The sequence below is a fragment of the Dipodomys merriami genome, unplaced genomic scaffold (assembly GCF_024711535.1).
Source record: "Dipodomys merriami isolate MVZ:Mamm:240054 unplaced genomic scaffold, mDipMer1.0.p SCAF_15, whole genome shotgun sequence".
Classification (NCBI taxonomy): Eukaryota; Metazoa; Chordata; class Mammalia; order Rodentia; family Heteromyidae; genus Dipodomys; species Dipodomys merriami.
The window spans coordinates 6,876,646-6,901,902 of NW_027202826.1; the positions used below are offsets into that span (position 1 = coordinate 6,876,646).

At 45.4% G+C, this 25,257-nt stretch overlaps 1 protein-coding gene across 4 annotated transcripts in view; it reads right to left on the reverse strand.

Annotated features, from left to right (window-relative positions):
- The window catches only part of Znf827 (zinc finger protein 827), a 152,312-nt gene that overhangs the window by 29,003 nt on the left and 98,052 nt on the right, over positions 1 to 25,257 (reverse strand). For all 4 annotated transcript variants that reach the window (XM_070022155.1, XM_070022156.1, XM_070022157.1 and 1 more), the window contains exon 8: positions 22,821 to 22,924. In XM_070022155.1, the coding sequence (XP_069878256.1) occupies positions 22,821 to 22,924 (104 nt within the window). The remainder of the gene's footprint in view (positions 1 to 22,820; positions 22,925 to 25,257) is intronic.

Consider the following 25,257-nt stretch of genomic DNA (forward strand, 5'->3'; position numbering starts at 1 on the left):
CTTCAGAAAAAAGCCAATCTTCTTAAGGTAATTCCTTAAAACCTGCCAAGTAGTATGAAGTGAAAGGGGAGAAGCTGGACAAATGGGTGGCTCCTACTTCCCCCCAACGCTGCCCACGGCCTCAGCCCCATCAGGCGCCTGAAACACAAATGCCCCATCTGCAGAATGAAACCAAGCTTCGTGAGGGAGAGGTGACGTAAACGCCATCATCCCCAGGACACAATCCCCTTAAAAGGTTCGACAGCACTGGACCTGTGTAGGAAAGTTTGGCCATTGCTATCATCAGTGCAAACACAAATAAATTTTAAGCCACTTCTATTTTACCATTTCAGGATCAGGAAAGAGTAAGAAACGGTTTATTTTGGCTCACACACCAGAAATAGAAATATCCAACAGCCTGACTTATGTTAAAGTAACAGATAATATTCTATGGTATAACTCCAAAGGAGGAGAAATACACACTTAATACAACTTTATTGTTATTATTAAGGTATTGTACAGAGGGGTTAAGTAATGAATAAGTTAGGTAATGCATTTTTGGACAATGTCATTTTTTTAGAAAGGCATTTCCTTTCCACTTCCATTTTCGAATGGAAAGGGAAATCAAATTAATTAAATATAAAAAATTCAATGCAATGGTTTTTTTTGTATCACAAATCAAACTACAGAAAGAGCAAATAATAAATGTGGAAATATTGCTTGATTTCCCTTCTCCAGGGTGAAAATGCAACATGTTCTAGTTATGTGCCATGTACCACTCCAGGTGTGCATGTGTGTGCATATGTGTGTTTTTTACACACTATCATAGTTACCTTTGAAAGCATCTTTTCCTGTCCTTTCTTTATAGAGCTCTTACCTATGAAACTATATAGAGCTCTTAGCTATAAAACTATATATTTGTTGACGATTAAAATCTAACCAATTATCAGCAAAAGTGAGCAAACATACACCGATGCAGGAACTAAGTACTGTAAGGTAAACATAAATTAATGTAAACAACGGCACCACCGAAGCCTGAGGAGTCTGAGGCTGTGCCCCATTTCCACTTTCCAGAACCTAAAGTCGCCATTGCTATCAGGGATGGTGACGGTTTGGTGTTTTTTGGAGACTTCACTTCGGCAGGATCTTGCCTCACTTTCTGTGATTGAGGTGGCACTAGGAAAAAGGTGAGCTCCTCTCCTGGCGTGTGGCGGCGTTATGGAGATGTGAGGTGTGCTAAGCAGACTGCTTGCTTGAGGTTGTAGAAGAGCTCTGGGCAGGGACGGGTCAGTTCTAGCTCAGCTGCCGTTTCCTGTTCACGTCCTCAACCACACTACATACCAAAAGCTTTGCATAACTAGCCAGTCTTCTGAGCGGTTCCCTGCATGATGGAACAGATGTCGCCAGGAGAATCTTGGTTTCTGCTATTTCTCACTTCTGGCACGTGGACACTTGTGAACTTAATGCTGCATGAGCAAAGTTGTTTTATTTTTTTTTTTTTGCATTTAATATTAATATGGGAACCTACAAATACTCCTGGATTTGGAGCACTGCCACATTCTTGTCTCAACAGCATGTAGCTGCTTTTTCCCCCCTCACAAGAATTTGCCCGGAGGTCCTGATGGTGTCCCTGAGCTGCAAATGTGGTCACATTCTAAGCGTGCAGGAAATGATGTCAGGTCAAGCTTTAAGTATGTCTACATTTCTCACTTAAAAAGCACACACACACAGCCTATAAGCATAAAGGCGATGGAAAAGCTGGTGATTGGTTAAGACCCAATCACAGGGCCGCCTCCACTGCTAACGAGATCAGCAATGTCCACTACAGGACCCAGGATGACACCAAATCCCAGACTCTGGTCAGGCAAGGAACTGGCAAGCACAAGCTACATGGCGACTTTTCAAAGATGGCTTTTAAATAGACCAGTACCTTTAGAGGTCTTCGTGTTGCTGTGTCTTCACTATGTTAAAGTGTGGGTTCATAAACGGTGAAAGATCAGAGCAAGACAAACACCACACTGGAGCATGGGCCCGGGCTGCTCCCACCTCGCTGCACGGCTTTACGAGCCCACCACCGCAGGGCCTGGTCTCCACAGTGAGAGGTGTGCTCTTCTGAGCCAGTCTTTCTGGCCCTAAGTGACAGGCTGTGGGAGAGCTACACTATGATTGGATTAGGTCCACAGGGAGGAGGATGTAAAGTATGAATGAAGCAAAGTGGGAATGACTGTCATTTTTCTGAACTCCTCTGCTGAATCTGCTCAGTCAGAGTCGGTATCTTATCAGTAGTTCCTCAAATAAGGCTTCTGCTTCCCTTTGAATATAATTTGGAGCCAGTCAGTCATGGACAAAATCATTGAGAAAAAGGGAATTGATTGTCGGTTTGGGGCACCTACATACATAGTCCATGTGTTGAATGACTGTCTCCACTGGAGTCAGTCATCAGTTCTGTCCTGTCTTGATGGAACCACGCGTCCCCCCCCCCCCCCCCAGTGTCTACCCTGTTGAAAGCAAGTGCACATCCTCTGCTGTGCTCACCGGGAAGGACACAGCAATCCCATTCCACAGGCTCAACTACTTGCCATTGGGAGCCAGGAAGGAGTGAGAGCCATACCTCATTTCTGCATTTCCACTATCAGCTTGAAGTTCTTTATCCAATGCCGGCATGTGTACAGGGGATCTGTTTTCTCTTATTTGTGCACAGAATGCCTCTGCAAGGGCACACATCAGAGGCTGGGACATGGGGGGCGGGACGGGGAGAAACACGGGCGGACCACTAGGAACAGGGAACTGGTGTGAGGGAGGGAGCAGAGGAGATCTTACCAGGTCACTGGCAAATTGAGCTTCTAACCAACTGTGACAATTAGTTGTCTCTACATCCTCTCCTAACGCCTGTACAGAAAGTGCAGCAAAGGAACAGAGTAAGACTGACGGCAGCCATTTGTGCACCCAGCCCCACAGCATCCCTGGCATCAAGGATGTCATGGCGCCTTCTGACGTCGCTGCTCCTCTCCATCCCCCACTGGCTGACCAGAGGTTCAGACACTGGAATGTCCTCCCCAGGGGCACAACGGAGCCATCAGCAGGATTCCAGTATCATCCACTACCCCCAAACTAGAGTGAGAGCTCATGTAGTGTTCCCCACAAACAAATTCTATTAATAAGCTTAACCTGGAGACCAACTTTTGTGTTGGCTAAAAAAGACCCTGTAGAACCAAGCGTAAGAGCAGATCTCACACTTTAAGGTCAACTCTGCCATTAGGTAAAATTACTAAGAAAGCTCCCCGCTGACTTTTGCAGACAGATTTTCTACTGCTCCACAGTAGGCAGAGCAGGTGGCAGGTGACCTTCCCACCATGCTACCTTACAGCCGCTCACCTGGGCACTCTTGAAGGTGTCTCATGAGCATCTAAACTTTAAGAGATGACTTGGAAGCCCTCCCCCCTTCGCCCCCCCCCCCCCGCCCACTGGAGAACTCTGCCTTTTGGGGAAAGGACTTCTCCATCATTTCTTTTTCTTTGGTGTGCTGGTTGCTATAAGGCTACCATCCCTCTCTCATTCCCACCTGTTCCTTCTGTACTTTTTTATTTCCTGTATTCATGAGTAAAGCCCTACTGGGGGAGGGAGGGGCTTGAAGAACTAAAACTCTTAAACTTAATAATTCTTACACGTTACATTACAGTCTGTTGAGTTGCAGAACACTGAGCTTCTGTGGTCTAAGTGGAAATGACTTATTCTTGAAGTTGCGGCTGGAGTATTGTGATCCCACTCCCGCTGAGTACTCACAATTTCAGCTAGTTTAGTCAAGATTTTGACCCAAGTCAATCTTACCAATGATCATTTCCAATTGCTTTCTGGAATCGTTTTTATTGTCATTTTCTGCTTATAGAAATAATAGGGAGTGTTGGAATAGGTGCCATTGCTCTGGCTCACTGAATTTGAGCTGAAGTGGACACAGAATCATTGTTCTAAATTTTATATTGGGAGGACTGACAGGACTCAGCAAAACTTTTTTTGGTGGGAGGGAATGGAGCGGATAGACGTTAACACTTCCTCACTGCGCTTTTGCTGACGTTTTCCTGGGGTTTGGAGTCACGTCCTCATCACTTGCATCATACCCCTAGTCCTTTCAACTACAGTTTTATTTTTCAAGCACAATCTCATTCATTTTTCCTGCAGATAGCCTTAGTTGGTACGATCTTCCCTGAGTAGCTGGGATTATTAAACCCAGCCTGATAACGTTCATTTGCTTGTTTACTATTTTGGTAAGTTAGAGAACATGACATGAATTTTTAACTTGCCTTGAAAGACTCTAAGAAAAAAAAATTAAGACAAAGGTGTATACTGTACTGGAGAAAGGAAGCCCCAATTCACTTTATGAATTCACAAAGGAATTGTTAATACAACACAGCAACGTGCAGGTAAGAAACAGACCTGCTTTCAAAGTTGATGTCAGTAAAACATAAGCAATGACTTAACAACAAATATGTTGTTTGGTCTTAGAGACCAAACTCTTCTCTCAACACAGGGTTTTGTCTACATGTAGGCGTACGTGTGTTTTTGGCTTTAAACATGTTCACCCTTTTGGTGGTGCACGGAGTGGAGGAGATCAAGTTTCTGTCCAGATTAAAGATCTGGACAGGATGTTGAGATCTGAAATGCTGGAAGGGGTAAGGCGGCTACTGCCATTTGCAGACCTTCACAGGAGTGAAAGTTCCACAATGAGTTTTTAAATATCTTTAGTGGGGAGTAAAAGAAAGAACTAGCATGAATCTAAGGAGACTGGACTGGACTGAACAGAAAGCCCTGGCCTTGAGGGGAGGGAGGGGCGTTGACAGGGCAGCTGTGCATCTGTCTTGGCCGTGCCACGTTCCAGCTGGCGCCATGTGCCTTCCAGTGAGAGGCTAGCACCCACAGGCCCACATGAACCCTGATGCCTGCCATCTTCATGCTCAAGTCCAATCAAATCTCGCGTTAGTACTTCTTGTAAGGGGCGTGGGTGGTGGTGACAGCCATATAAAATTAGATCAAAGTGTAAAAAGCATCAGCACCTGATGCTTTCGCTCTCTGGCTGCCCTCTGCCAACTGAACCATGCCTCCAGCCCCTACAAGTGTTTTTGGAGATTTAAAAACTAAACAGAGGGCTGGGAAGGTGGCTCAGTGGTAGAGTGCTTGCCTTGCATGCATGAGGCCCTGGGTTTGATTCCTCAGCACCCCATAAGCAAAAAAAGCCAGAAGTGGTGCTGTGGCTCATGTGGTAGAATGCTTGCCTTGAGCTGAAGAGCTGGGACAGCGCCCAGGCCCAGAGTTCAGGCCCCATGACTGCCAAAAAACAAAACTGAATAGATGAAATGAACAGGCTCCAATCTGCTGATGAAAAACGCAGCGGGGCCCAGGAGTCCCCTGCAATCACGGAATGAGGGCGCTAGTGCTCACTGCGTCAGCGCTGCTCATTCATCCTCACCCCAACCCCACACGTATTGTCACCAGCACAGGGTCACTATTGAGGATGAACCTAAACAGGATGCAAGAACAGGGCAGCAGAGACGGCGGATGAAGTCCTTCCCAGACCAAGACCAACCCGAGTGCTGGAGGGGTGTTCAGGTCCCTGCCTGGACTGAACTTGAATGAGATACCTAAGACGGAGACACCCAGTACTCCTCCAACATCCATGCTTTTCTTCTTTCTCTAATAAAGGAAACTCTGGGTTGAGCATGGGTGTACACTGCACCAGACTCCCTACGCAGGGAGCATGGCCAAGAGAACACGGCCTATATCACAGGAGAAGCAGAAGTGGGATGTGCAGCCTCTACTTATGTTCCTCAAACGAGGGGCATGCCCTCATCTTCTTCAGAATGCAGATGTGATGGTGGGAACTGGAGCAGCCATATTAAACTGGGAGATGAAAGCTCTCTACCCAGGATGGCCCAATGGGCCCTGGACTTTTTGCACTATGACTGCCAAATAAAAGAGAAATATTTAAGCCACTGTAATTATGGCCTTTAAGAAAATAGCTACTGATTGGGTGGGGGGGCAGGGGGAGGATGGGAAGGGATGGGAAGGGGAAACAAAGGAGGAGGCTACAATGCTTGATAAGAAATGTACTCATTATCTTGCCCATGTAATTGTAACTCCTCTGTACAGTATTTTCACAATAAAAAAAAATAGCTACTGGCTCTTCGTCATTAACTAATACCCATCATAATTTTATCATGTGAAGTGCGCTCAGTCAGGGAGTTTAGAAGGAGCAGGGTCCCTGCCCTATAATGCTCACCCCCGGTTTCCCTGGGATTTTAATGACATTTCATGAGCAAGAGTCCGCTGCAGTTGACGCCTGATTTTAGGTCAGTGTCACAATAAACAGTATCATAACTGCCCAGCTGTTTTTAAAATGTTACTAAGGCAATCAAATAATCAACCACCGGTTAGAAACCTAAATTTTTCCCCCAACAACAGTTAGAGCAATAACATTTAATGTGTATATCAGGTCATTGAGATTTGTTTGTTTTAATGTGTACACAGATACACACACACACACACACACACACACACACACACACACACACACACACACACACACACACACACACACACACACACACACACACGCCAATACTTAATGCTGGCTCTTTCAAGACATTTCAGATCAGATAATTCCCACTCTTAGCTGGGAACCATCCATTGAAAGTAACATAAGTTAACAGGTTACGACAAAGCAGAGACTGTGACTATTGAAATTCTAGTAGGGCACAGCCAGGTATCCTTCTTAATGTATTTTCTGGCATAGTGGTACCCTGCGGTCAGAGGCAAGAAGCAGGAGCTGATTCTTTTTTTTTTTTTAAATTAAGACGTTCACAAAGCTCCTTATATAAAGAGGCATAGACATAATTCTAAGCACATTTAACTACTATTAATCCAACTTTCTTTATTCAAAAGTAAGATAGAAATGATTGGGTATGTAAAAGGTATGTAAAATCACAACAACAACAAGAACATAACACTCTACTTCAGTGTGTGAATAGGAGCTTTTTTTTTTTTTTTAGTCGGTCATGGGGTTTGAACTCTGGGCCTGGATGCTTTCCCTGTGCTCTTCAGCTCAAGGTGAGAGCTCCATGGCTTGAGCCACAGCGCCACTTCTGGTTTCCTAGTGGTTTATTGGAGATAAGAGTCTCACGGACTTTCCTGCCCGGGTTGGCTTTGAACCATGATCCTCAGATCTCAGCCTCCTGAGTAGCTAGGATTATAGGTGTAAGCCACCACCACAAAACTGGATAGGATTCTTTTTTTTTTGGGTCTGTTCGTGGGGCCTGAACTCTGGGCCTGGGTGCTGTCCCTCAGCTCTTCAGCTCAAGGCTAGCGCTCTACCACTTGAGCCACAGTGCCACTTCCGGCTTTTTCCTTTTTGCTTATGTGGTGCTGAGGAATAGAACCCAGGGCCTCATGCATGCAAGACATGTGTTCTACCACTGAGCCACCTTCCCAGCCCCTGAATAGGATTCTTTAGAAGAGAATTTGACCATTTCCCAATTGAGACTACTTCCCCCTTCAATGTCCTTCTGCATTTATACACTGCTAGTGCCACACTGAAGGATGTTCAGTTACTGAAGATCCTTTGCAGATACTTGAAAATTCATAAGCATCAGTCTCTCCTCAAGTTATGCCACTTTGATACTATTTTAATGAAGGAAAGGCTTGCTGTGTTCCAAAGTATCAGCCAATTCAACCCAAATAATATCCAAGAGACATTTTTCCTATTAAGAGACAGTGGGAAAGAAGTTTCCTGAGAAAAGATGCATCAGGTCTGTCACCTGTCCCGAGAGCCAGGTGAGGAAAATGCCGACAACCTGCCGTTTCTTTCAGCTCCTGCACTCTGGCATAATGAATGATTGTCAGGGCGTGGGAAGCCAATCAATTTGCTGCTCATTTTCGTCAACATAGCAGAAGTAATGTCCCATGGGTGGGATGGAAATTACATTATGTGTTAATTGAGAGAATTCTCTTTGCTGGTTTCTGGAGTGGGTGGAACCCAAGACACATCTTCTCTTTGCTTCTCATAATATGCTTTTAAAAGCTTAGCTGATGGTGGCAATCTTATCATTTGTAGACGCCCAAGAATCCAAGATTTCAATCTGAGCAATGTAACCTGTCATGCTAGGAAGGGGGGGGGGGGAGAAGGATCTGCTATTCACACAAAGAGATCATTTTGGGGGAACAAGAAAGGGAAGTCCAAGGCAATGTATTGGACCACTGGCCCTTGTCTGCACTGGCAAAGTCACCTGTCACTAAGGAGGGGCACATCCAGAGATGAGCTCCAGGTACAGAGGACTCAAGCCAGTGAATGGTTAGGAGCAGAATGTTCAAAATGTCCTCTATGTTTGCCTCCCTCCTACGTTCAACTTGTTCATTACTGTAAGACTCTGAGATACAATTGTTCTCCAATGTGATTCACCCCAATGGGAAACACCATTGCTGTGAAAGGGACTCTTCTCTTTCTGCTCAGGTTTGAAGCACCCAGGGAGGGGCGTGGCTTCTCCGCTTTGGTGTGTGTTGACTGTGGTCTCAGAGTGGCAGGGTTGGTCCAGGAGTGATGGGACAGCTCCCCAGGAGGGAAGCTGAGGTCCAGGCACCTGCAGCAAACCAGTCTGTGAAGTGGGAAGCAAAGCAGCTGGCACAGAAGGGGGCAGCAGGGGCCAGGAAGCAGGTCCTGGGAGGCCTGCTGGAAACTCGGATGGAGGGAATTCTCATTGGTCAGCCCAGTCAGTGATGGTCAAATTTCTCTCAGCAGATCACAAAGTGAACGTTTTGAGTTTCAACCAGTTAATCGGTTTACTTCCAGCACTGCGATTTGAACTCAGGACCTTGTGCTTGCTTGATTTCCTCACTAGACTGGTGCTTTATCACCTGAGCCATGCCGCCAGCTCAGCTTTTTTGCTGGTTGCTTTGGAAATGAGGTTTCATGAACTTCTCTGCCCACGCTGACTTCAAACCACAATTTTTCGTATCTCTCTCTCAACCAGTATTATTTTTAGATAAAACAGAATGTATTGGAAGTTTAACAATTTGTATCTAACATCACTATTTCATACACACACTACATACCCACACACATAAACACGTGAACAAAAGGCAAAATTTACTTACTTAAAAAAAATTGAAAGCCACTGACTGAGTTCTTCCACTTAGTTTGCTCTGACAAAGTATCTTAAGAGTCCAAGTCTCTTAAACTAAAAAAAAGTGCCAAATTACTTTTCTTGGTGGAGCTTTAAAGTTTCTTCTTTTAGAAACCTTTCCAATCCCATTAAACTCAGCAATTTGAACGAATTGTGGAATCTGAATAAGTCTAGGCTGCTTACTCCCATCAAGACAAAAAGAAAAATCACTTCTTTGCTAGCCAACAGTGGATCTGAATGTCTTCATTCAGCTGCCCAAGCAGAGGCCACCATGTAGGAACCCAGCTGCTTGCAGGAGGCTTTAGAGTATGCCACGGAGATAACCTGAAAGTCACAGACCTGGTACCACCACCTCGGGAGCAGCAGCCCAGCAGACGCACACTTTCTCTGCCTTCCCTCTAACTAGGGAGGAGTTTTTCCAGCTGCTCCCCAAATCCTTACAAATCAGTGCACATGCAACCCAGACAATAATAGTATTTAGATTGAGCCAGTAATGGCTTCCCCAAGGTTATCTTGTTCTCCAATCAAATAAACATGACTTAAATTCATTCACAGTGTGTGGAAGCACACATGACCATTCTGGCTGGGTTATGGATACACACAAAAAGTAGAGTTGGTCAAAGTAGAGAACAATTTCCTTGATTTACTTCCTTCCTTCCTTCTTTCCTTCCTTCCTTCTTTGATTTCCTTCCTTCCTATCCTTCCTAACTTCCTTCCTCCCTCCCTTGCTCCCTTTCTTCCCCTTCTCTCTCACCCCCCTCCCTCCTTTCCTTCCTTCCTCTTCCTTCCTTCACTCTCTCCCCTCTCCCTTTCCTTCTTCCCTTGGTTATTCAGTTGTTCTACTACATGTTTGTACAACCTTGAAGAGAAGCCACAATTTCTGGGCAGCAATCTGTTTGTTTCAGTCAACCAGGATTTTTTTTTTAAACTCTGAAATCTCTTCAATAGAAACTTCTATTTAAAATAGCAAAGCTCTCTTAGGGATTTTAACCAATGTGCTAAAAGGAAATGGGTGCACACATATCCACCTGTGTGTGAATATTTACACATACATATACATATCTTGTGGGCCACTTGTTACAATCTTTCCTCTCTCCACCATCTACCCCTCACTCCGGCACCTTGAGTCTTGAGGCTTGCATCACGCTAGAAGCGAAGCACAATTTTGGTTCCCCGTTGGGCTCAGTCACCCTCCCTCATAGTCTGCCTATGCTACCATCTCCTCCTATTTCAGCAAACTGCTCCAACCACTAGGCTGAAGAAGGGGTCAGAGGCAAGACTAACTAGATAATCATCTACTCTACTTTGATGGTTGAAGCACATCAAAACATTTAGCTGTGGGATGAATATCTTTTCTCCCCAGTTGTGCACAAATCCCACAAACTTCTTACACTCTCAGCAAGTATTGCATGACATCCAGATACTTTTCTACTTAATTCTTCTTTTATATCGTCTTGAATCCTCCACTACTGATAGAGAGCCCAAATAATCGACGGAGGCAGTCAATGAAGCTGTCTTCAGCCACTGAGATGGTTTGGTTAAGGGATTAAGTAGATGCAACAGAAATCTAAATGCTCATTATACATCGAAAAAAAAACACTGAAAATACCTCCGCTGGCAGCTGTGGGTTTATTATGGCACCTAAGTCAGACACAAAGGACATCAACTGACTGATGCCGGAGCACCACAAGCAGGGCGTTGAAGCTTCTTATTTTCAACAACCAAGTCAGAGAAGATGGCATGCAGTTCTTTCTATTACAATAGCTGGTACCCCAGGAAAAGTTAACTCATTTATCTCCTTCCTAATGGTTAAAAATAAGTAACCATTCTCAAACTTCAGTCAATCCTTGGTAATTCCCTGAATGGAAGTAAGTGACTTCCTTCACATCTTTGCATTTGATACAAGGATTTCACCACCCTTTGTTAATTATTTACAAGACATATAGCCTGAACATTTCTGACATGACTGTACCAAAATCTGCTCATGGTTACACAAGATGTCTGGGAGTCTCTTGGCAAAGACCGGTCCTGTGTCTGACCATGGTCAGGAATATACTTAGAGACCACAGCGCAGAGCTTCAGCAGTCTTGTCTTTGTTCCTTGACCTCTTATTCCCTCTCTGAATTTAATTTTTCTTTAGAAACTGTCCGATGATTGTTTGAGAAAACTAGAGAGAAAAGGACAAAAGGGAAAATAAAAAACAACAACAAAAAGTCACACCCAGGGTTCTCCTGATTGCCAAGGACAACTGCTCTGAACATTCCTGTTGAACTCTCATTTTCCTTCTCCATGTCCAAATGCCTTTTCTTCAAGCACGCCATTAATTACTATGAAAGACATGGAATCCAAGCCAAATCTCCGCATGACACCAGTGATGGTATTTTTAAAATACCACATTTTCGAGTGATAAAAGTAACAGTTGGGAGACAGACAGAAGTGCCTTAAAAATTAACATTTTTCAGAAAAATGAAAAACAATTTGACCAAAAATAGTGTTAAAAATAGCTTTCACATACCGAAAGCATGCCTACATGTTAAAAGCATTTGAAAGAGCTCACATTTTTTCTTCTTCGTCTTCTTCTTCCTCCTCTTCTTTTTTTTTTTTTTTTACCTCCTTTCTTTTCTGGAGTAAACTTTTCCTCTGCTTTTATTCTTGGCAACTGCCCATAGAGTTACAGACAAAATTAGTAAGCAAAATTGGTATGTGTCATCTTGTCTCTTAAGTGTGTGTGTGTATATATATATATATGTGTGTGTGTGTGTGTATAAATATACACTTTATATATTATATGAATAACACACATGTATATATATATGTATATATATATGTGTATATATATATATGTATACATATATATATATTATATACACCTATGCCCCAAATTCACATCAGTGGTTAATTCCTGCCTCCACACTCTCCAATGAAAACTGGGCAGCCAGGAGTTAGACTTAATCTCTTTGGTAAATCATTCTACTTTTGGGCTCTCTTACTCCCTAATTATCCTGTTTCCTGGCCTCTTTCCCATTCCTGTAACACAGCTGATTTGCCCAATAACCTCCTCAGCCTCCTTCCTGGGAGCCACCCATTCACAAATCTTTCAATTGCACATCCCGAGCCTAATCCCATTGAAGTTCATAAAGAAGCAGCTGCTCTGTGTGACTCATTCCTGAGGACTTTCGGCGGGAAACCCGACACCACAGCTGGATGAATCATTCTGACTGGAAAGCCCCCCTGGGAAGGAGGCACCCCAACAGGCATGGGACGGAGGCTGGGAACTCATGAAAGTGCCATGCAGCAACACACACAGGCCATTTGTGCTTTTTAGTCTAAAGGATTTTCATCACTGAATATAGGTTCTATGCCCCCAACCTGCTGCAACTTTTTTTCCTTGAAGGTTTCCATCTCTTCCACCTCAAGCATCTGCAGGCATTGAAATGTGGCTCTGCCGAAATCGATCTTGTCTAAAGCTCCAAGCATATCTTTGTGATAAGAAACTTCCAGAAAGATCTGGTGTCAAGCACTCAGTTTGAGAATATATAAGACAATTACTCCGTTGCTCAAAATGGAAAGTGTCTTTTGAGTATACAAATAATATATTTATTGTAAGAACAACAGTACAAAAAACGTAAGTGAAAATCATTTACAATCCCAACTAAACTGAAGTAAATTTAGTATTTCTACATTTCACCCTTTTCTGATAGTTTCCCCCTGTATACACGCATTTTGACAAATGGTGGCATCAAATCATGCCTGTGGATGGGTGACCTGTTTTAAATTTTCACGAAGTGTTTAAAATCTCACTCACCTGTGGTTTCTAGCTGGGGAATCTCACTGAAGAAAAATGGCTAAGAATGACTGCTTTAATCTATTCATTTTAAGAGGTCGCTTACTCTACAGATGCTTCACTATGGCTCCAAGTTGTATGTGTAAATGCGGATGGGGCGGGGGTGGGAGGGGGACAGACAGAAGATGTAAGGACAGACAGAGAGCCAGAGACAGAAAGACAAAGACAGAGGCAGAGGGAGGGCAGGCACGTGCTCACATGTGCAAATGACACACACTAACAGTTACAACTACATCTCACTTACTGTCGTCTTCATTCTACTCTTCAGCCACCATTCAGTTACTCTGTCAGTGGAGGAATCATCTGAGCATACACAAGCATATTGTGTGAACATAAAAGGTTCTTCCTTCTTTAAAAAACATAAATGGGATCATGGTGACACATCGGTGTGTGTGTGTGTGTGTGTGTGTGTGTGTGTGTGTGTGTGTGTGTGTGTTTTAATCTAACGAATATCCTGGACATCTTTTCAAATAAATTCTGACAGCTCTCTTTCTTTGATAATGGCTGTGAGGTTTGCCGCGGGACCGCAGGCTGTCCCTCACCCATTCCCAGCCTATGGGACGTTTCGTTTGTTTTCCCACCTTTGTGCTCTAGAGCATCCCGGCCCCCCCGCCCCCGTCTGTGGACTTGAGAGAACCCATAGACATGTCAAGTTCTGCACCTCCTTTCACCTCCATCTACTACACCCTCCAGAAATGCCGAATGCCTTGTATGGTGGCCAGCAAGTAGCTGTGCACCTAACATGAGAAAATGAGCTGTGGAGGCCCATGATGTTTCTCCCACCAAGGTAAGCATCCTGTTCTAGAGCTGCCTCACCCTCTCACGTTACAGAGAGAAACCAGTGCTTGTAAACGTTTTATCACATGCCTTATAGGTATAATGTGGGTTAAAAAAATCTGTACTACAGCCTTATGGAGAGCCTGCTTTAAGAGAACATTCACAATGATGACTGTTCTACAAACGACACCGTTTTCTAACAACAAGCTTTCATCCAAGATCTGCTGAGTTATCATGGATGCTGCCTTCTGGGGGAGATAATGGTAAAAAAAAAAAAAAAAAGACAGTTTCTACTCAACGGGAGCTTAGAGCCACACCAGGAAGTGGGGAAGTAAATAGGAAACTGTATATATCTAAGGACATCTGGTTTTGGAATTCTAGGGAACAATTCCCAAAGGGAGCAGTGGCTACTAACAACCAAAGTAGCCTATGGGGACGGGGCGCACTCGCGTGCCGTCCAAGCGCCGACTTCACCGTGGCGCCAGTGGGAAAGTACCAGGGCTGGGGATGGGAACCTGCCTTCTAGGAAACCAGAGCAGCGGGGCTGTCCCCATTGCTAGTTTATTGCATAGTGGTTTTATCTCCCATTGCCAGTACACAGTCTGTCCTGGTGTGATTTCCAAGCATATAAAACCAAACCTTAAATGCACTCAGCTCTTTGTCTCAGTGTGTTTCTGGGGGAATCCAAACGTGGACCAAACACAGGAGTGAGGTATTGTGAGCGATGAGGATGATGCTACCTAGTAAGATAGGAAAGCTGGACACTGGTGGCCCACGCCTATAATCCTAGCCACTCAGGAGGCTGAAATCAAGATGGTGGCTCAAAGTCAGCCCAGGTGAAAGTCTGTGAGACTCTCATCTTCAATTAACCACAGGAAAACTGTTAGTGGACCTGTGGCTCAAAGTGACCAAACAGCCAGATACCTCCTTCCTTCTATTTTTGTGTCTCAAAGAAGGCATCTAAACTAAAGACCTATCTATCTATCTATCTATCTATCTATCTATCTATCTATCTATCTATCTATCTATCTATCTATCTACCAATCTATCTATCTACCTACCAATCTATCTATCCATCCATCTATCAATCTATCTATCTATCCATCCATGTTGCCACCCTGTTAGAAATCCTGTGTGACACCTAAGTTAAGGGTTAAACTAAGCTTCATTAGCTAAATTTTGGATTAAGGCTAATTTGGACACAAAGCTGACAATACCTAATTAATGAAAGACCTTTCTCTACAAATTGTACTTAACAGGACAACTCTTTTAGAATAAAATAAACTCTCCTTTAGAATAAAATAAATACCTACACTGAGGCCAAACCAGCTGGTGTGGGCTAGCTGGGTGTAGTAATGAGCACACACAATCTTAGCCTTAAATAACGTTATCTGGATTAGGAAAATCAGAAAGTATACAACTTAGTAAACAGCTACCCAGCCTGTAACATAACTACCAGGTGCAGGAAGGAAATGCCATGGGCAGGGGAGACGAATTTTCAGAGTTGGAACCTAACAGAGAAAGGACGCACTAACCAGTATGCCCCCAGTCCTAGGCCAGCAGGTCATGTGACCTGAAGAAATGTTCCCACACATTTTCAGCTGCAGAACTGAAGCCCATGGGCACTGTCATGGACGCCACACTCTGAAGTGGATGGGCTCTCCTACTGAGGCCGAGTGGTGTCCTGGGCACTGGATCCCTGCAGAAGGCACATCTTACGTACACAGCTCGATGGATTTCCACAACATGATCAGTACATGCAATCGTGAGCCGGATGAAGAAAGCCAACATCATCTCTCTAGCTCCCTCCCTGTGGCCCTCAGCTGCGACCACTCCCTGACACTGTTGTTCAAGAACTGCCTGTGGGGATAGATTGGTCCTCTCTCCAGGTCTTCGTGGTAGGGGAAAAGCATTAACCTGATTTCCCTCAGAATCAGCCCTCAGGATTTGGACCTCAGGAGAACATTAGGGAACCAGGATTAGTAGTTCTGGACTCCTCGAACTTTTGGCAGGGCAGGCTGTGGAAGACGCCTGGAGTCCTCATCTTCTATGGGGCACTGGACTAGGGTTATACCCAGGCTCTCCCAAATTCCAATCTAGAATGTTTCCCTCCAACTACGACCAGAATACCACTCAGATGGGCATAACAGGTTCTATTTAACTGGTTTTAACATAGCCTTACAAGGCCTCCCATGAACCAGGAAAAGCATTCAAATTTGCTGACATCCTAAGAAACACTCTGAGTACAATCACAATGCCAGCTATTAGAGAAAGAGAGATAAGACAGAAGCCTCAGAGTACAGAACTGGCATGACATTATTTATCATATATTTTCCAAGTATCTCACTTAAAGGACTACTTTTTATTTATTTATTTATTTATTTATTGTCAGCCATGGGTCTTGAACTCTGGGCCTGGGCGCTGTCCCTCAGCTCTTCAGCTCAAGGCGAGCGTTCCACCACTTGAGCCACAGTGCCACTTCCAGTTTTCTGATGGTTCACTGGAGATAAGAGTCTCACAGATGTTCCTGTCCAGGCTGGCTTTGAACCGCGATCCCCAGATCTCAGCCTCCTGGGTAGCTAGGATTACAGGCGTGAGCCCCAGCGCCCAGCTACTTTTTATTCTTAATGGGAAGAAGCAAGTCTAGTGCCAAGCGCTTAGGATATGTGCGGGTCACTCCAGGAAGCTGGGCGGTGCCACGCACTGGTGGGTGACATCACCTGATTTGATGGGCAGCACCATGGAGCGGAAAGAACAGAAATGCACTGTGCCCTGTGGCTTTGCATTTCCACGCTGCCACTCACCAGCTCTACGACTTCTAGCAACTTAGTAACTCCTACACAAACCCCACGACTCGAGGAGTTTAGGCACTGGATGAGATGACATTTGTGTCTCATGCTTAACAACTGAGTACAGCCCTGCTAGCTAGTTCCTTCCTTCTCTGTCTCTACAGAATGAATGTTTCATCAAAAAAGGAGTTTCTGTTTTATTTGGAAAAAAAAGGCAAACACCAACATCCAATGTTTTTCTATGGCTCAGTCTGAATTTAAAAAGAATCTGTCATGTTTGAGAAAGATTTTACAGTAAAGAAAACACTTTACTGTAACCCAGGACGGCTTTGTATCTCTGTCCATCTGCTTGTCTGTCTGTATCTCTCTCTCTCCCTCTCTCTCTCCCTCTCTCTCTCCTCTCTCTCTCTCTCTCTCTCTCTCTCTCTCTCTCTCTCTCTCTCTCTCTCTCTCTCTCTCTCTCTCTCTCTCTCTCGGTATAGGGTAGAGAGCCGGAACATAAAGGAAAGTGGCGTGCATATATTAAGACCTCTCTTTTAGGCTAACTGTCTTAAACACAGCCTTGAGATGCGGTTAATGGCACGGCAGGAGGAAGGCGACTTGGAGGCGGCGAGAGCACCGCCAGCCATTGCTCTGACACAGTTCCCTCCACAGCCCGTCTCATTGGTTTCCATGTTAGAAAAGAGCATGTGCTTGGAAGCCTTCTGTCGCTGTGGCACAGTATCTCACAGAAAGGCTTCCTAAGAAGGAGAGGTGTATTTGGGTTCACAGATCAGAGGTTTCAGCTAGCGGTTGCTGGTTCCCTCACGTTGGGCCTGTGATGCAGTAGAACACCATGGCAGGGATGCAGCAATTCTTCTCTCATGTCAGCTGGGGGGCAGGAGGGAGACAGAGAGCCAGCCAGCCAGCCAGCCAGAGCCAGACAGAGCCAGACAGATAGACAACAGAAACAGAGAGACAGACAGATAGGGTGGGGAGGGGCACCTTCACAGGTCCCCCTTCTAGGTCCCACCTCCTAAAACTTCCCAAGAGTGCCATCAGCTGAAGACTAAGTCTTCAACATGAGAGCCTCTGGGAGACAAAGAAGATGCAAACCGTAGGAGTACGTGGCACAGTACTGCTGGAGCCCATCGATGGGGGAGAATGGCTCAGGAACCGGACAGGGGGACAAGGTAAACCATTTCTAAACCTGTCTTGGTTTACCATCAAATCCTGACTGGCATCCCAAGTCTGGGAAGGAACTAAAACTCTGCCCTGCCTACACAAAGAAGCCTGTGTTTCAAGGGATGCTAATATTCTTTATTTTCTCCTCTTATTGATCTATTCTAAATAACAAGAACGTCTTATTTAAAGCAAGTGAGAAAAGAATGAGGGGTAGGGACTGATAAATATAATAGCTGATATGTTTTACATCCTCCAACTCCAGGCTCCATCTGAAATAACAAACAGAAGCACTGGTGACTCCAAACACTATGAAAGAATCCCAGGGAGACCCACATTTTCCTTCACACCCACTCTGGTTGTGTTTTTGTTTTTTTGGCTTAATACAGAGCAAACATACTGTGACTTCAAAATCATAATAACAGAATTGAAGCGCCACATTGTGTTGATGCAGGACTGAGGCAGACTTTCACCCAGTCCCCTTAATAGTCCTTGCGCACTAAAGGACGAAGGGAAAGCATCGATAGCCCCAGGTATGATGGCAACGGTCTACTCTCAGTGCAGAGTTGCTGCATACCCTGAAAACCACCAGCTTCAGAATCTTCCTTCTATGACTGTTAATCTTGCACAAGTGAGAGCACTACAAATTAAACAAAGTATATTAATTATACATGGTCTGTAACTTCTATCTCCCCCATACCAGGAAAGCTCTTTCATTTCTTTTGTAAAATTCCTACCCGCAACATCACTGCCGGGGGGAGGGGGGGGCACTCAATAATCCACATCCACAGACCGTGACGGCGGGTTTTACTCCATCATTGTATTGAGGGTTCCTGATGTTGCCTCTGTCTAAGACATTCAAAGCGACAGGGAAGAAGGTTGGTTTCTTGGCTCCTGAGTATTTTTCTGACTCTCAGGAAAGCCAGTCTAGAAATCCTGGCAAGAAGCAAGCCCGGGACACTGTGAGGCTCTGTGTTTATTCTGTTTCTCTGTAATGGTGGCAGCTGTGAGTTGCAGATACCATCTGCTGAAGGCAAATGCCTAGTTAACTGTGCTATTCTCAATTTCTTCACAGTCCTCAGATCTACCAACCTCACCCTACTTCCCTCCCTCCCTCCCACTCACTCCATCAGCCCTGAAGCACCCTCACAACACAGCACATCTACATGGACCCCCGTGCCCACAGGCTTCAGCCTGAAATGGTGCCCTCCTCCAGCACACAGCTTCAAAGGTTTCTGCCATGGTGGGCTGGTCCTGGTGCTTTGGGCCTTCGGTGGCCCAGTACATCATGGCAGGATCATGTGGTGGAGCAAAGCTGCTCACCTCATGGAGGCTAGGAAGCAGAGAGAGACAGAGAGACAAAGAGACAGAGACAGAGACAGAGACACACAGAAAGAGAGAGGGCCCAGAGTGCCCAGATCCCCTTCAGTAACATGCTTCCTCCTCCTACGTTCTACTGAGGCTTGACCACCTCAAACAGCACCAACATGGGGACCAAGACTTCACAACATAGCCCTTGGGAACACCCCCAATTCAAACTACAGCATTCCACAAGGGTATGCCAAGATCTAATGCTGAAATGATACCGTGTGTTTGTACCCTTTCACAGGGATTTCTTATTTGTTTGTTTATTTATCGTCTTTAAGCACGAAGGGGTTTCAATGCAGCATATCAGCTTGTGAGCACGACTGCGTCAGGATCAGTGCGCCCCTCCATCCTTCTCAATACTGGCACTAGGCACATTAGACCTCCTTGGTGATGATCTTCACCAATGGGAAATCTAAGGTAAGTCTCTTGGTTGGCTTTTTTTTTTTTTTTGGCTTGAACTTAGGGCAGGGCGCTGTCCCTGAGCTTCTTTTTGCTCAAGGCTAGCACTCTCCCACTTGAGCCACAGTGCCACCACTTCCAGCTTTTTCTGTGTCTGTGGTACTGAGGAACTGAACTCAGGGATTCATGCATGCTAGGTGAACACTCTACCACTATGCCACATGTCCAGCCCTTGGCTGACATATATGTTTGCAAAAAAAAAAAAAAAGCAATGTAAATGAAGGGTAGAAAGGATATTTTACACATATACACATATTTTGAGAAGGGGGAAGGATTCTCTTTCCCAACACCCCCCACCCCCACCCTACACACACACCCATGGGGCCTGAACTCTGGGTGTGGGCCTGGGCATTATCCCTCAGCTCTTCAGCTCAAGGCTAGCGCTCTACCACTTGCGCCACAGCGCCACTTCCAGCTTTTTCTGTGTATGTGGTGCTGAGGAATCGAACCCAGGGCCTCATGCATGCAAGGCAAGCACTCTACCACTGGACCAACTTCCCAGCCCCTAGAAAGGATATTTTAAAGGTAACTTTTGAACTATCTGAGAGAAGGCTTGCAAAGACCTCCTTCCATACTAATAACAAGCTATTTTGAGCCTACTCACTCAAAGCAGCTGTCTTCCTCCTGGGCTCCTCCTTTCTGCACAGTCACTCTCATTTGCTAGTTCAGCCTGCTTATGGCAAAGCTGACCTGTCTGTCAAACCAGTCAGCCTACCCCCTGCCATTTCCTAACCCTCCTCCTTTGGTGCTACCCCAAGCCCCCTTGATAATGCTGCCCTAGGACCAGAAGACCTGGGATGGGCTCCTGAGTTTTGTTCCTGAACCCACCACCCCATGATTCTGCTGCCTAAAAGATCTTCCAGTTTTCTAGAGGAATCCATGGCTCTTCAGCTGTCATTTCAATTTCTTTGTTCCTGGCACTGGAGCAGGTCCTTAGCAAAGGGCTACTAGAACAAAGACTATTTAGAATATTAAGTACAGGTTCACAATAGCTATGTGACACCGGTGGGGTTAGATGTATTTTGATATTCAGCCATTTTTCCTGATTTCAGATGACATTGTGACACACAACACATTTTATACAACATCTCATCACAGCCCCGGAGGAACATCTCATTAAAATACAACTTCGTGCAACAGAATGTATGAATGCCCTCCATTAAACCTAATGGGGGCCTATTTAAAAATAGTTTAAATATTTTCGTTGGGTATGCTGAGCTTTCTGTTTTATTTTTGTCTTTATATGTCAGAGTTGTGATTGGGGAGGGAGCTGTGGTCATTCATATTGGCTAGATGTGAATAAATTGTCTTTAAAAATCTCCACACTGTGGACTTTGGTCCATTCAGCTTGTTTTTTTTCCAGTTGGTCCAAATTACTGAGGCTTTCCTTACAAGACTGTCTTCAGACCACCAGAAAACCCATGATCACAAAGGTTCTTCCTTATATATCAATTCTATTTCCAAAGTACTTTCCCCTTGCATGTCAAGAGAAAAAAGTTCCTTTTTAGTGCTTTATTTTAGTGAGATGTAACAACACAGTAATCATATTGGTTTTCCTCTAAGAAAGCCTCCATTGAAGGACCATTATTCTTTAGCAGGTGGACTTCACATTTTTTAAAATCCCAGTTAAGCTGACCTCCCTTCCTCTGATAAAAAGTTAAATTTCAAGTATGAGTTTATCTAGTATGCAACCTAAGTCTACCAATGTCACAGAAAGCCCCCTACGTGCGGTTAAACATACGTGAGTGTTGCGCTTCTAAACCCAGGTGATAAACCCAGCGAGCCAAGCATGCCACGGAAACTCAGGCCGTGTGTACACATCTACACAGGCTGCGGCCCACACGCGAGGTGCTGGCTCTGCGGGTCACGGCACTCTGACAGGCAATTCCAGGCGGTTATTTTGACATTAGAAAGTCACAATCCATCAACTTCACGGCAGGGCAATAATTTGGGGACCAGGGAGATGCTATTTAAAATGACTTTGTGGGAAGGAAACAGTAGTTCCATGAGGCCCTGTTTGAGAATGAAGACACAAACTAAGCAGAATTTTCTTCCACTCCTAGAACCAGATACTGTGTAATGTGTTCTTGGGTAAGTGTGCCGTGTCTGAGGGTTCGCCACAGAGCCCTGGCTGTAAAACTAAGGAATGAGCAGGTATCTGGACTCTGGCTGGATGAGTAGGGCTGGAAGGGTGACAAGGTGACACTAAAGAATGGCTTTTCCCTGCTGTGTGTCACAAACCACTGCTAATGCCTGCCACACCACGCCAGCATTTCAGACACCACTTGACTCTGCATTACAAATTAATCTGCCCTCCAGTGCCTGGTGACCAGGCTCCTGGTTCGACGTGGAAGACACTGGGACTCTATTCTCCAAGGAGGCAGAGGCGATCGCCACCAGCTGGGCTACTCCTGCCCACGCCAGCCTCCCACTCTGCTTCCCAGGACACATGAAGGTGGGGACCGCTGAGATCATGTCAACAGCTGGAAGGAAGCTCCTGGCTGAGGAACTGGGGGTGCAGTGGGGGAGGGGCAGGAGGGCAGCATGGATGACAGCACGTAGTCCTCCAGCGTGTGCACTCCATAAGAATGTGCAGAACTTGGGCACCAAGCCCAAGGGGTGGCCATGCCGTCGGTAAAAACAAACAAACCAACAAAACCCAGCAAGGACCTCTTTTCTTTTAGTCTGGCAAGGAGAAGTGGGAAAGGAAGCATGAGTAAGAAATGCTGTGTTCACAGCTGCGCTGTGGAGCAGGGTAGGGAAGAGCATTGGGCGGCCAGGTGGAGGTGGGCTGGCGGAGGAGAGAGGGAATTTCTGGAGCACTGGGCTGCTCCTATGGAAACCCGAGTGGTCTCTGTGGTGACCAGCACCCCACCAGGTCATGACCCACCTCGCGTGGTGTTCTCCCCACCTAGCTGGCGGTCTGCCTGAAACAACGTGGAAAGAAAGCAAAGGATTCACGGGTGATACCTCGCCTTTTAAAGGCAAAGAAATGCATGGCCTGGGCAGGGCATCAGCCAGGAAAGGACAACCAGCTCTTAAGACGCTCAGCTCCTAAGCAAAGACCAAGGGTGATCACCATCTGCATTGTATGCTGATCAGCTCTGGAGGCTGTTGAAGTGGCATTCTCCTCCCACCCACACTTTTGCCTTTCTCCAAACCCTCGCTTCAAAGCAATAGACAATGCAGAAGCCGTGGTCTGAAAATTCGCACGTTTCAGAAAAGTAATTGTGAAGCTACCAACCAACCGAAGCAAAGTCAACAACGCATCCATACCTGGCGCTGGTATTCTTCCGTGAAGCGCAGGTTCGCTGGGTAGCAGATCTTTCGGATTGGAGGTGAATGGTGATTGTCTAAATGTGTCTTCTGTAAAGAAAGGGCTGGGGAGGGGAAAGAGGAGTGAGCGTTAGTTAATCAGAATTATTTAAGACACCCAGAGCATCCCGCCTCCAGTACACACACACACGCGCACGCACGCACACACGCACACATGCACATACACACATATGCACACACAATATACTGGGCAAGATATTTTTAAATAGTGTTTAAGAAATAGAAGCTTGTGCTTTAAATAGGAGGGAAGAAAAAGCGAGTTACATCACCCAACTGAGATCTGGACATCCTGCCTGCTGGCTTTATAATCAGGGGGCACTGGTGCAATGCCACCTTTGAAACTCTCTGAACGCCACCCGGGGGGGCAGCAAAGGGTCTGATTTTCCTCATTCAACGCTTTGCTGGTCAGGCACAGAACCAGAAGGCTCTCCATGCTTTTTCCCGTGAGCCTCCCCGCTGGCCGGTCACCTGTCACCTGCTCCTGCAGGGACCCCCGGCACATCCCAGAGCACACTGCACGCAGGCCCGGCTCTCGGCTCCCACAGGCGCCGCGGCACAGGACCCACGCAGCACCTGAGTCTTCAGAATCCAGCCCTGCGGTGCAGCAGGCCGAGGGTGCTGAGCTCTCTGCTGTACAGAGCTAAGCATGGACGACTCCGCCAGACTCCGCACTGATGCAAGCGTTCTCAACAGTACGGATTTCCACCCAAGGGAGGGGGGAGCCCCTCAGAAGAAACTAGAGTGAAGGGGAGACAATCACTAAGCAGAGCAACTTCCTACCTTGGATGCCAGCTTTATCCTGCATAAAGAAGAAAGGGGAGCAAGTGCCCATAGTTCACGCTTGTAATCCTAGCTACTCAGGAGACTGAGATCCAAGGAGCACAGTTCAAAGCCAGCCCAAGCAGGAAAGCCCACAAGACTCTCAGGTCCAATCAACCACCAAAAAACTAGAAGCGGAAGCGTGGTTCATGTGGTAGAATGCCAGCCTTGAGCAAAAAAGCTAAGGGACAACGCCCAAGCCTGGAGTTCAAGTCCTAGTATTGGCACAAAAAGAAGAAAGAAGGAGAAAGAAAAGGAAGAAGGAGAGAAGGAAGAGAAAGGTTTTTCTAAGGAAAGATTTTAAAAAATACACAAAAGGAGAATCAATGTTTTAAGGGGGCGGAGAATCAATGGAGAATCTTCCAGAAGTCAAGCATGCAGTCTCTTCTGTCCAGAGAGGGTTGAGGCAGCATCAGTCTCAGACAAAATGAAGTCCTGTGCTCATGCCAGGGGTGAATCAGCTGCGGATGAGGCTGAGTCTCTGACTGGCTACTTAGGTAAGAGAACAGCCTGAATCTGACAGGACTTTCTCTGTGTTTCCTTCCTTAGCAAGACGTCTTATACAACTTTGATCTAATTGAGGTTTTTTGTTTTTGTGTTTTGCAGAAAAAGAGGCAGGCATTAAGAAAGTAAGGTAACACACACACATACATGTACAAACACATGTGTATATTTTCTGTAGCAAATTCACAAGATAGGATATGAAGAGAGACATCCTGTCATTAAGACTGACCTGGCTGGCACAGGCTACAAGGCTAACAGCACAAGGCTGAGAATATAAGATTTACACTAAATAACAGAACAGTCCACTGAAGATTATAGCTCTAAATAGTGATACATTTTGCTAAGTGCCAATGGCGGCACAAATATTTCTAACCTTAACATCTGCAGGCCAACAGGGCCCTCTGCTTCACACAGAACACGCATAACTCCTAACCATTCTCCCAAATCCAGACCTTATGGGAATTCCCAGTCTGATGGCAGAGAGAGAGAGAGAGAGAGAGAGAGAGAGAGAGAGAGAGAGAGAGAGAGAGAGAGAGAGAGAGAGAGAGAGAGAGAGAGAGAGAGAGAGAGAGAGAAAGAGAGGGAGAGAGAGAGGGAGAGAGAGGGAGAGAGAGAGAAAGTTCTAGATGAAACTTTACCTTGTGTAATGACACCAATGGGTTTTTAAAGCACAACATAAAAGAAACCATTTCCCCCCTTTTAAATGACAATAATCATCACTCTCTGTGTTGAACTTGGGACTGGCAAGGAGAAAAGAAAGATTAATCAAAGAAAAAAAAGAAGACTTGGCTGTGTAATGAATTCTTACTCAGAACCCATAAAGACTTAGGTAGATCAGAGTGGAAAGAAACCTTATTAAATATAAAAGGCAAATCATCTTCAAGTGATATTCTGACCTCTGTATATAGACAGATTGCTCTAGGAAGGAAAAAAGAAATGTGTATTTTCAAGCAAAAAATCCTTGATTACCTATTCAGCTCCGTGTCATCTGATGTAATGAGACTTTGGGCATTTTTCCAAGAGTGAGTAAAGATGTGCTCAAAAAGAATTTTGG